General features: G+C 37.1%; 1 protein-coding gene across 1 annotated transcript in view; it reads right to left on the bottom strand.

Moving 5' to 3' along the window:
• Positions 1-12,219, bottom strand: part of LOC118739738 — a 39,518-nt gene extending 27,299 nt beyond the window's left edge. The window contains exon 1 of the mRNA XM_036471249.1: positions 11,526-12,219. Coding sequence (XP_036327142.1) covers positions 11,526-12,219 — 694 coding nt within the window. The remainder of the gene's footprint in view (positions 1-11,525) is intronic.
• Between the last annotated feature and the right edge of the window lie 551 nt (positions 12,220-12,770).

A 12,770-nucleotide genomic window follows, 5' to 3' on the forward strand; every position in this document is an offset into this window, starting at 1 on the left:
ATTATGGTCCGATTTGCTTAAAATTTAGTACGTAAGTAGCTTTTTAGCATATATTAGCATATATGACCCATTTTTTCCGGGAAGTGGTCCAGGGACCGATCTATTCGAAAAAATCGAATTTACGGTCCGATTTGCTTAAAATTCGGTGCGCAGGTAGCTTTTTAGCATTTATTAGCATATATGATCAATTTTTTCCGAGAAGTGGACCAGGGACCGATCTATTCTAAAAAATCGCATTTATGGTCCGATTTTCTTAAAATTCGGTACGTAAGTAGTTTTTTAGCATATATTAGGATATATAGTCCATTTTTCCGAGAAGTGGACCAGGGACTGATCTATTCGAAAAATCGTATTTACGGTCCGATTTGCTTAAAATTCGGTACGTAGGTAGCTTTTTAGCATATATTAGGATATATGGTCCATTTTTCCGAGAAGTGGATCAGGGACCGATCTGTTCGAAGTAATCGTATTTATGGTCCGATTTGCTTAAAATTCGGTACGTAGGTAGCTTTTTGCCTGGATAAGCTTATAGATTCCTGTTTTCCAATTTTCATGCAAACATAAGTAGCTTTAAGTAACGACCATATCAAGGGCCGAATTCCTCACTAGGTAAGATTTTTTTGCGCCAATCAGAAACAACGGATACTGTCTAAATATAATAATAATATATCTCAACTAATATATATTTAGAAAACCGTTTGTTAGTTTTCGCAAGGCTCGAGAGCGGCGATTTTTTTGAAACTGCCACTTGCCGCACGTGTCCCAAGGATGGTTTTAGGCTGAAAAAATCTATATGTAAAGGGGGCGTGGCACTTCCCATACAAACCGAATTTCTCAGGCTACATATCTCTGAAAGTGTGCATGGTAGAGTTTTGGAAATTGGTATGGAGATATACGAAATCAATCGCATACCCTTGGAGAAAAATTTTAGCTATTGTAAAAAGGGGTGTGACATCTACCATACAAACCGATTTTTTCATACTGCTTATCTCTGGAAATTTTTTGGTAGAGTTCTAGAGTTTTGTATGGAGATGTACGAAATAAATCGCATACTCTTTGAGAAAAATTGGCACTATGGGAAAAGGGGGCGTGGCATCTTCCATACAAACCGAATTTTTCATACTGCCTATCTTTGGAAGTGCTCATGGTAGAGTTGGAACTTGAGATATACGAAATCAATCGCATACTCATGAAGAAAGAGTGCAGCTGTTGGAAAGGGGGGCGTGGCACTTCCCATATAAATCGAATTTTTATACTGCATATCTCTGAAAGTATTCATGGTACAGTACTGGAACTTCGTATCGAGATATGTATATAGTTGAAATCAAGCCCATACTCATGGAGAAATTTTGGGCTATTTGAAAAGGGGTGTGAGGCCTACAAACGTACCGTCCTTTAGCTATCTTTGAATGAATTTTTGTATTCTTCTGTAGGTGTGTTTGTGAGTGAAATCCTCCTAGATGGTTGTACGGATTTTAACGAACTTTTTTGTGTATTTGAGTGGGTCTCTGGATGGTTTAGTTTCACAATTTAATCCGACAGTTGGCGCTGTAGTTGAGTTATTACTAAAAATCTTATTTATGATCCGATTTGGCTAATGTTTTAAATATGTATGCAATACTATTACTAAAAATACAATTGCTAAAAATAGCCAAGTGAGAAAAGTGACCGTGAAGGTTAGATTAAAACGACCTGTTGCACCATTGAGTATATCGAACGCTCCTGCGTTGCAATTGGCCCAATGGATGTGATTTTCCAATATTATTATACGTTCAAACTTTTAAGTTATTTCGTCTAAAATAAGTATATGTATATTGCATTTCTGTAGAACAATGATTCCCACCCATTTTGAAATTGCCACCTACTATACTGTAAAGCTTCTAGGACATTCACTATAGAACCGGGTCATTGTTGCCGCCAGGGAGTGAAGAGGAAAAAATATATTTCGCTTTGCGAATAACCGTGCTATGAAATGCCGCACAACTGGAGAATTTCAAGAACGGATATAACACTTTCCTTGGGTTATTTAAAGCGGCAAATGACCACCATACCTTAATCTTAGCAGACAAATGTGCCAATGAAAATCGTAAACGTGAATTGTTGGTGAAAATGTTGGACCAAAAAGTTTCAATAAAATATATAAAAATTTTGGGCGGAACGAAGTTCGCCGGGTCTGCTAGTATTCATATAAGAAAACTTTCCAAGCGAACTAAAAATCACGTTTTGCAGAAATTAATACGTCATTACATTCCGCGTACACTAATTCGGCGAGCTGCATCTTTGTATGGATCTAGCTGTGAATCACCATACTAAAAGTGTAGTAAGGAAAAGATCCGCTTCTACCTAAACCTGGCCGCCAGCGTATAACCACTTCTACAATCACGTAATTATCGCCAGCAGTCGACAGGATATCCTGCCTTTCAATGGAATATACCGGAAAATTTCGCATAAGTACCACCAAATATAGGCCCGCCAATTGACCTGAATGACCTGAAGGAATTGTATTCTTTAGAAGATAAGCTTTCTTTCTTCATTGCAAAATCAGTTTAAATTCATCCCTAAACAAAGTGATTCTATGCGATGTACATAATAGCTAAAAAAGACTCTAGCTTCCAACATCATTTTTCCCCCCCTTCCCCAGTTCAGACTGCAGTTCAAAATTAAAAAGAGAAGTAACAAAAGAAGACAGCGATTGCCCCTAAAAGAAAAAAAAAAAATACGAATTAATAGTAGGTTCATATATGACATTATAAAATACTTACCATTTATATCTACCAGCTATACTTACCATTTATACTTACCCTTAGTTATTGCTATTTTATCTAAATAGAAGTAAAATCAAATTTTAATTTGAAGTTATATTCATAGTAAGAAATAATCCATTTTCCTTCTTTTTTCGACTTACCTTTCACATTTACATTTGTTTGTCGCATCAGAAGGTGTCCATACTTATGTGCATAACAATGTTAAATAAGCACGTTTTTTCTCCTAAGTACCATGTGGTGAGTCCACAGTGGTGACCTAACCTGTCTCAACATAAATTCCTACTTTTCCATATGTTTACCTTTTCATGTTTTCTCACTCAAACACTGAGTTGCTCATTGATTAATTGTGATCTGTTAATATTGTATTTATTTTTGTTATCCAAATGAGCGCGCTTTCCGCCTCCTTTTTTTTGTTGTTACACCGCGCTTCGTAGTTTTATAGTGGGTTACCAAAATATAGTGCGAACTAAATTCTTTTAATATTTTGGCGTAGTAAAGAGAATATTGTTATTATTATTTTTTTAATTTGCCTATTAACACACTTATGTATAAAAAACCGAAACAAACAACCACACCACAATTATTCACAGCCGCCACATAAAAGCTGGGAGGCCTTCTTCGCTTCGTGGGCCGGCGTGACCATCAAAGTGAGTGCATTTTATTGATACGTATTTTTCTATGCGCTACGGTTTTATTTTGCATGCATGTATACAAATATATATATATAAATTTATGCAAGTGTAAATAGAAGCAGAATTTTAATTTTCTTCATACATATGTATGTAAGTACGTAAAGTAAGCTCATAAACAAAGGTACATGTATATATACATATTAGGGCGGGTCAATTTTTTTTTCGACATCGTTCCAAGCAGATTCGGATTCTACATAGAATTCTAAGAAAAAAGCCCTTTAGGCCATAGCCCTAAAACCAATTTCGAGCCTGCGCAATTTTAAAAAAAATATCTTTAATTAATACTAAGTCCATAATCAGATTAATATTTACTAAAGTGTTAGGAATATTTTTTTTTGTACCCTTTTTTGCTTGCTCCGGAGTTTTGTGATATGAAAAATTCATTTCTGATATCTATTTTTTATTTAAAGAACCGCAATATGGCGCTTCAAAGCAAATCTACTAAGTATATATTTGTGGAAGTATGTAGGTATGTACATACATATGTGCCAGGTTGCAGCCTAAACGGATGGACAGAATTTAATAAAATTTTGCCAAAGTATTGCCATGACTCCTGGACCTATAATAGGGTAAAACAATTGGATATCGCCAAGGGGGAGGTGGATGGGGGATACCTCCCATAGTGAAAATTTTTAATCAGCTTCGGAATTATAGTCACATGAACTCGAAATTTGAAATGCACAGATACCTATGGTAGCTGCTTATGGAAAAATATATGTATATAAATGAGTTTGTAAAAAGGGGCGTGGCACATCTCATAGGTGTGGAATCTTTTATCAGCTATAACAGCAGGCAATATTAGTGATCTTAATGTATTGCATTTTGAAGATTTGTTATAATTGATCAAAGGGAAATTCGGATAAATTATAGATGAAGTGAAGTTCACCGGGTCCTCTTCTAGTCTTTAATATATACTAAGTTAATATATGTATTAATATTTACTAAAATGTTACGAACGTTATTTTTTTAATACAATACAAAAGTAACTATAATTTAAAGGAGTGACACACAATGAGTAGAGACGTCGCATGTGTGTATTTTTTCATATATGTACATATATATGGGCCGTTCTTACCGTTATATATTTGTCATCCACTCGTTTATTCCTTACCGAAAATTTTAAATAAAAATTTAACAAGTACAGGCAGCAGTTTAAAATGGGGAACTGGGTAAACTTAATAGATGCTTTCCATTTCCAGACAACCGGTCAGGTACGAGCATGATTTTTAATTTCGACCAAACTCAAATACATTGTTTGATCGTCCAAATAATGAGACACGTACTTTTTCTTTTGTCTCGGAAAAATTTTTCGGCCGAATTAAACGCGATTTTGTTTTTCGGGCAAAAATCGATTATTCGAATTGACAGTGAGAATTTTTTTTAAATGCCCATAACTTTGTCAAAATTTAATAGATTCCAACAGTGTTTTTACTCAATTGTCAGTAATTCTTGTCACTTCGAGGGATCTTTGGAACCACCGTCGGAAAATTCAGCCTCCACGACGAAACGTCCGACGACGGATTGAGGCTGATCGACTTCGCCGGGGCCCGAAACATGGTAGTATGCAGTACTAGGTTCAAGCATAAAAAGATCCATCAAGGTACCTGGCTGTCTCCGGATCGAAAAACGAGAAACCAAATCGATCATGTTGTTATAGACGGAAGGCACGCTTCCAGTGTTTTAGACGTACGCACACTCCGAGGCCCAAACATCGACTCGGACCACTATCTTGTTGCAGCCAAGATACGCACCCGCCTCTGTGCAGCAAAAAATGTGCGCCCAAATATGCAAGGAAAGCTTAACGTCGAAAAGCTGCAATTAGTATAGCGGAAAAGTGTTCCCTCCATAATTTAAGTACGCTCTGGACATCAGTTACTAGGTCGCCATTATTGTTCTTACAGGAGTGCGCCCCGGTCTTTAAACCTTCCGTAAGTCGCCTAACTCTCTGGTAAAAATTTCGGGCATTCCTCCTGTCGGCCAGCATTTCAAGCTCTTCGCACTCACGTATTTTGGCCTCTGTCTTCTTGTTGCGGCAAATACGTTTCGCTTCCCTCTTCAGATCCCTATAGCGGTCCCACATAGCGCGCATTACGCCCGATCGCAGCGTGGCCCTGTAGGCGGCATATTTTTTCTCTGCAGCTTCCTGACACTCCTCATCGTACCAATTGTTCATTCGGGCTCGCTGAAATCCGACTACTTCTTCGGCGGCGGTACTTAATGAGCGGGAAATGTGGTTCCACTGCTCGCATATGTCGGTTTGTTGAAGAGTGCTCTCTGAGAGCAGGTGTGAGAGTCGAGTAGCGAAAGCGCTGGCTGTCTGTTGTGATTGCAGCTTTTCGACGTTAAGCTTTCCTTGCATATTCGTTTTTCGATCCGGAGACAGCCAGGTACCTTAATGGATCTTTTTATGCTTGAACCTAGTACTGCATACTACCATGTTTCGGGCCGTTTCGTCGTGGAGGCTGAATTTTCCGACTGTGGTTCCAAAGGTCCCTTCTTTGCCCACCCTGGCATTGAAGTCGCCAAGCACGATTTTGATATCATGACGCTCATAGAAGAGATCCTTGGATGGGGGGTCTCATCCGAGGCTTTGCCTTGCTTCTTCACTGGAAGTGGTTTTTACGTGGCGGGTTTCAAGCCCAGCTCACAACCCATTGCTGGGACGGGGGTGGTTTCGCAACCAAACGCACCTACTGGTGAACAGACGCTGCAGACTTCAGTGAGCCCTTAAACCGAATAAGTCAGAGTGGCCCCACCGAAGCTCCCTCTCTTTCTGCCGTGACCCAAGGCTCCACTCGGATTGGTTACCGCATCTCGCACATGGGTTGCTCACGTTGCCCAGAGTGCGCGAACGAGGACGCAAGAGTCGGGATTGAGTATAGCCATGCAACTGTAACTGCATACCCAGCGCAATGACTATACCCCACTGCACTCCAGCAGTAACAGTTTATTAAATACTAATCTTATTTATTTCATGTTATCCGTTTTCTACAATTCTTTTTTAAAGGAAAGGTGGTTCCTCAGAGGTAGTCTCCTACTAACTGAATGTAGATCCGATAATTGGGCCATAAAGAAAATAACGGTACTCTTAAATTTGTATATGAGAATTGAAGTTGGTTTTGTTTTTTGTTTAAAATTTACTCCAGTGTCCACAGCTTCTATAAAAGAGTCGTAGGCCATATTTTTTTGTTAGTATGAACTGCTTCGGCTAAAACTTCGGCTTTTGTTCTCTTTTTATATCGAGGCTTAGTGCATTGTTCGACGGGGTGATATCATTGCCAAACATGACAGTATTTTGTTTGCCATCAATAAACACTACCCTGACGGAGTTACAGTATTCTACATTGATGCGAGCCTCAAAAGTTTGAATAATAATTGTGAGTATGGCTTTTAGTTTTTACCGCTCAGGTAGGTGACAGGCCTATAGAAAATATTTCTGAATCAATAATTTTTCAAATACTTTTTGATTGACACCTATATTATTATACATACATTATCTTATTAACTTTACTGAATTAAATTTTCGAAATCGGTGGCAACTCGACTCAAAAATATTTTCGCCTGTAAGCCTTCATAACCTCTTTCTTTTGACACCCATATTTTGACTAGATATGCAATATCTAGTTTATGTCATTAATTTTCTTATACTGAATTTTTAAACAGGTGGCAACTGTCTATTTTTTTCTCGTTTTAACCATCCGTATATCATAAAAAACAAACCAAAAAAAATAAAAATATTCAAATCGGTCAAGCCGTTTTCGAGTCTTAGCGAGGCTAACGGCAGCAATTCATTTTTGTATATAAGATATCTTCTTTTAACAATGCGCAGGCTCGAAATTGATTTTAGAGCTGTGGTCTAGGGGAATTTTTTTCTTAGAATTTTATGAAGAATCCGAATATGCTAGGAACAATGTCGAAAAAAATCAATCCATACAAATTGACCCGCCCTAATATATATATATATATATTCATATATAGCAACATGTGAATCCAACTTCTCCTGTTATTTTTTTTTTTACTATTCTCGGTTCTCGATTTTGGTTAAATTTACATATGTTCATACCTTGATTGCATGTAAATCTGTATATGCACTTATTTACGTTTGCACAGAGAATTTTTGAGTGACCTATAAATCTCTCCGGGTCAATGACCACATAAATACATGTAACCATGTATATACATAGTTGAGGTAGGTTAGGGTATTTAGCTTAAACTAGAACCAAAGAAAAAATTTAGTAATTAAATTAACCTAGGTCGATAAATTTGAATTCCAATCATTTAAGAATTTCTAGTATTAAGATTGTTATATACGTAATATAGCCTTATATATTATGATTGATTGATTGATTGATTTATTCATTTTTCTTTCAAAATAAACATATGTATGTAAATTACAATATTAACTTAACATAAATTATAATAAAATATTAAAAGAAAGAAAAAGTAAGGCATTCTGTAAAAAGTATTAATATTTTAGTATCGAATGCCGTCTCAAGAGGAATTTAATGCACATTAACAAAAGTGTGTGGGGTGAAATTCAGAATAAACTATACATTGTAAGATAAATTTAAATTTAATTAAGTTGGTTTATGAAAAAGCGGTGTACATGCTCATGAGATTACATATTTAGTTCAAGTTTACTAAGTTGTAGGGTTCAGCAAAATTTTGATGTCGTCGTGTGATTGTTCTAATAAAAATGATTTAACCTTTAATAAAAATGTACGCAAATTTCTAATGACTCGTATAGAACCAGGTAGCGCATTGAAAGCCTTGCAAGAAACAATACTGAAGAAGTTACTGAAGTGAGTTGTGCGAGATGTGGGAACATAAATAAGTCCGTGTGAGTTTTGCCTTAAATTGTAGCTATCCGAGATCAGACTATGCAAATAACCACAGCGAACGAAAAATATCTTTAAAGCCTTGTAGTAGTACATATGCTTTACGGGAAGAATTTTCAGGTTTCTAAACAGGTCGATGGTGTGATGAAGACGATTTGCATTCGATATTTTCCTTATGACACATTTTTGAATAGTTAGAAGCTGGTGGATTCTACTATAAGATGTACCTCCCCAATAGCTTATACCATAGTCTAGCTTTGAGTGGACCAACGCGTAGTAAATAGTTTTAAGAGTTGCGTTTGAGCAAATCTTTCTCAAGCTATAAAAGTAACGAACGGTACATCGCATGTAGGACTTTAAACGAGATATATGAGTAGACCAACTTAAGTTATTGTCAGCAGAAACACCCAGGTACTGAAAGTCGCTGACTTCTTCAATAGAGAAACACTTTTCACAACAGTCCTTATCAAAACTAAATGATGTTTCTGAACACAGCATAGCATTTAGAGCGTAGCGCTTGCAGTCAGCGGCATGAAATACTATGGCTATTTCAGGTGACATTTTTTGGATGTAGATTGAAATACATTATCTTAGTTTTCTTGCTAACAATAAGCTTATGTTCAGCAAACCATGCCCTTAGCAAATGTACATCATTATTTACGCCAGCTACCAAATCCAGATAGTTCGATGAACCATACGCAATGGCCAGGTCGTCTGCGAAAGCCGTAACTTTTCCAAAAAAATGGTAAAGAAAAGATCGAGTTCAGATATACCAAAAATAATATTGGGCCCAAAACAGATCCTTGAGGTACTCCTAACTTGATTGTAACAGGATTACTTAAACTGCTACCAACCTTTACTTGCTGCACTCTCCCCGATAAGTAAGATTCTAACCAATTATAGAAAAAACCACGGAAGCCAGCGGAAAACAATTTATGAAGTAAAATTTTGTGGTCTACCATATCAAACGCTTTCGTTATATCAACGAACAATCCAGCACAGTTCTTTTTGTTGTCAATTTCCCTATATAAAAAGGAACAAAAATCCAACAGGGCATCTTCTGTTGACCGCCCATTTCTGAATCCATATTGCATAGGGCTAAAGAAGTTCTTATTTTCAAGAAAAGAAAGAATTCTGCATTTAACTAGTTTCTCAAAAACTTTAGAAATAGAGGTGAGTAGAGAGATTGGCCTATAATTATTCACATCTTTTTTGTCGCCCTTTTTAAATAAAGGGATCACAAGAGCACATTTCAAATCAGCAGGACAGGTTCCAGACAAGACACTAGAATTAAAAAGATGTGTTAAAACATAAACTAAGTTAAAAGCAACGTTTTTTATAACTTGATTGGAAATTCCATCAGAACCACACGATCTGGAGTTATTCAGAGATGGCTCTTAGGACTTCAATGCCACTAAAGGTTTCAAAGAAAAAACTGTCACCTTCATTTGTAGGTGCAGATATTGAGGAAAAAGATTCACACGAATGTGCGGAACAATCAGATTGCCCGACTGACGAGAAATGGTCATTAAAAATATTTGCTATTACTTCGGTGTCATCGAAAATCTCTCCACTATCACATAAACGAATTTCTTTATTATTTGTTTTGCTCTTGCGATTAAGAAGACTGTTAACGATATCCCATTCTTTTTTTGAGTTACCATACGAGGACCTTAACGCGTTACGATAATACGTATCTCGCGCCAAACGGACTTCTTTTCTCAAGTCCCTGCATAGCTTCAGATATCGGCTACGAAGGTTAGCATTGTACGGGTGCTTATGACTCTTTGTACCTAATTTATTTTTTAGACGAATTTTTTTCACCAGCTCATTGCTAATCCAGGGTTTGATTTTTGATTGCTTCCTACCTTGGTTATAAGGAAAACTTGCAGCCTTAATGTGACCTTGCAGAATGTTTAAAAACATATTGTAAGCATGTGATACATTTCCCTCCGTATATACTACGTCCCAAGATTCAAACCGTAACCGTGGGTTAAGCAAACCGAAATTTATTTTGTTAAAGTTAGAATTAACCTCATTTGAACTATTGCTGTTTTTGCTAACATTATTTATTATTAAACCTGTCATGGTATGGTCTGTAATATTTAAATCAACGTTTAGGCTATTAAAGTTAGTATCAGAACTACTCCGACAGAAAATGTGATCAAGGCAACTTCCAGAAATAATACGAGTTGGTTCGCTTAAGTATGATTTTTGGCCATGATTCGCCATAAGGGTAAGGTAACTATCTGTTGTAGCATTTAGGTTTAGTATATCTAAATTAAAATCTCCTAATATAGCAATATTGCCAGAATTTTCCCTACAAAGAAGACCTGAAAACTCTTCCAAAAACGTTTGAACACAGACCGCATGCAGTCTATAAACACACATAAAACTAAAAAGCCTTTTGGAGATACTTAATGTAACTTTTAAAATATCCGCGCTAGTGACGTTATAATTAATAAAATCACATTCGTAACTGCTACGCACAAAAACTCCAACACCACCTGCAGAATAAGAGTCATTAGTGTTTGCAAAAAAAATTATAACCAGGTATTGTAAAATCACAGGTTTCATTAGAGTATATCCAGATTTCGGAAACAAAAATTAAATCCGGAGGGTTTTTAAACACCTCTAGATTGCAGAGCAATAAATCAAAATTTTGCCGAAGACTTCGTATATTTTGGTGAATTACCGTAAAAGAGTTATTTAAATTAAATAAAAAATTCGAATTTGACTGCGGCGTAGTTGTTTTTATCTAAAAAATTTCTAAAAAACATTATACAAAATTTAAATTAATAATAATAATTACTACTACTTGACTTTTGACAAATCGTCAAAAGTTTTTAAAAAAACAACTTCGCCACCATCAGACTTTTTTAACAAAATTCTTCCATTTTTCACCCACAGAAACTTGTAATGTTTCTCTTTTTTTGTTTTCTTCGCCACTGTAAGCAAAGCTCGGTTGTAGCTAGTGAGACTGTCGTTTATGTAGATGTTGTTTTTGTTTCCGCTAGCATCACCAAAAATATGAGTCGTCAATTTACCCTTTGCTTTACGTTTCTGGACCATCACTCTTTGCTTGGCTTCAATCGATGAAAAGTGAACACGGAGCACACTTGTTCGCTTAAACTTTTTAACATAGCATCTGCTTATCTCTTTCGAAGAGTCAGGTAGGTTTAAAGCAGTGCCTAAAATTTGTTTTGCGCACTCATTCGCATTTTTTTTACTTGTTAGCTCCGGCACACCATCAAAGTCGACTGCGCTGCTTAAAAGTTGCTGTTCTCGCCAGTTCAATACACTTTCGAGTTTGCACACTCTCTCGCTCAGTTTCAAGTTTTCCTCTTTAAGCTCCGTTACTACGTTTAGGAAATCAGAGTTTAGTTTCTTCAGACTCAGAATTTCATCATAGAGCAACTGCAAATTTATCTCCTTTGTCACACTATCACTTTTAACTTGGCCATGCTGAGGGCGCTGGTTAGATTCCGTTTTATTTGCGTTGGTGTTGTCGTCTCTTTGCACACTGCTTTGCTCATTAGCATTTTTATGAGCATCATCGCTGGTTTTGTTCGTTGAATTTTGTGGTTGTTGTTTTTGGCCGTTGTTGGTGGCTTGCCTTGGTCTGCTCTGTGACGCTGTTGAGGATTTGTTGGCTGCTTGTGGAGTTAGCATCGATCCAGACGCAGCAGCACCATCCGCTGTAACTCCAGAAGCAGCGCCCGGCAATGGCTGCAGATGTAGAGATTGCCGGCGCAAAACATTGCATGGATCACATCGATGTTTGATGTTATTCGCCTTCATGTAATCCAAATCAGCAACAGTAACCCTTGCACAAGCGGCATGAAAATAGATACCACAGTCACCACACGCAATTTTAGGAACGCCGGAGCGATCAACTTTTTCATTGCATTTTGGGCAAAACATTGTAAATAATAGAGTTATTAAATATGTATAAGAAAACGTATTATCAAATGCGCGCACCCCACGACACAGTGAAAACACGTCCGCTCACAACGAAAGAAAAAAAAGTTGAGTTGAATTTAAATAATAAAGGGTTATCATAATGATTATATAGAGTAAACTTAATGGTCTAATTTCGAAGGAAGTGTAGGTGGTCCGATGGGGCTTTTATTTTACTTTGAATACCTTTAAAGCCATGATAGGGTGGGTAAAGAGCAGCGCGCAAACGTACGAACGTTCTACACAGCTTGGGGTATTTTAGGCATACATAGGTGGATGGTAGTAATTAGGCTTGGTGGTAGCTTTCCTTACTGTGCAAGACTAAATATTTTGTTAAGTCCCTAGGTCGATGGATGTAGGCTTGGTTTGTAACAGTGTATTGAACCCCACCCCAGACTGAAGCTCCGGCATGTAAGCCAGTGCACATGCCGCGGTTGCAGGCAGGCAACGCAAGCCCATCTGGAAGCAAATACCTAAGGGTCAGAGCATACAAATTCCGACTTTACTTTTTCACA

The sequence above is a fragment of the Rhagoletis pomonella genome, unplaced genomic scaffold, assembly GCF_013731165.1.
Source record: "Rhagoletis pomonella isolate Grant_MI unplaced genomic scaffold, Rhpom_1.0 Rhpom_scaffold_00005, whole genome shotgun sequence".
NCBI lineage: Eukaryota > Metazoa > Arthropoda > Insecta > Diptera > Tephritidae > Rhagoletis > Rhagoletis pomonella.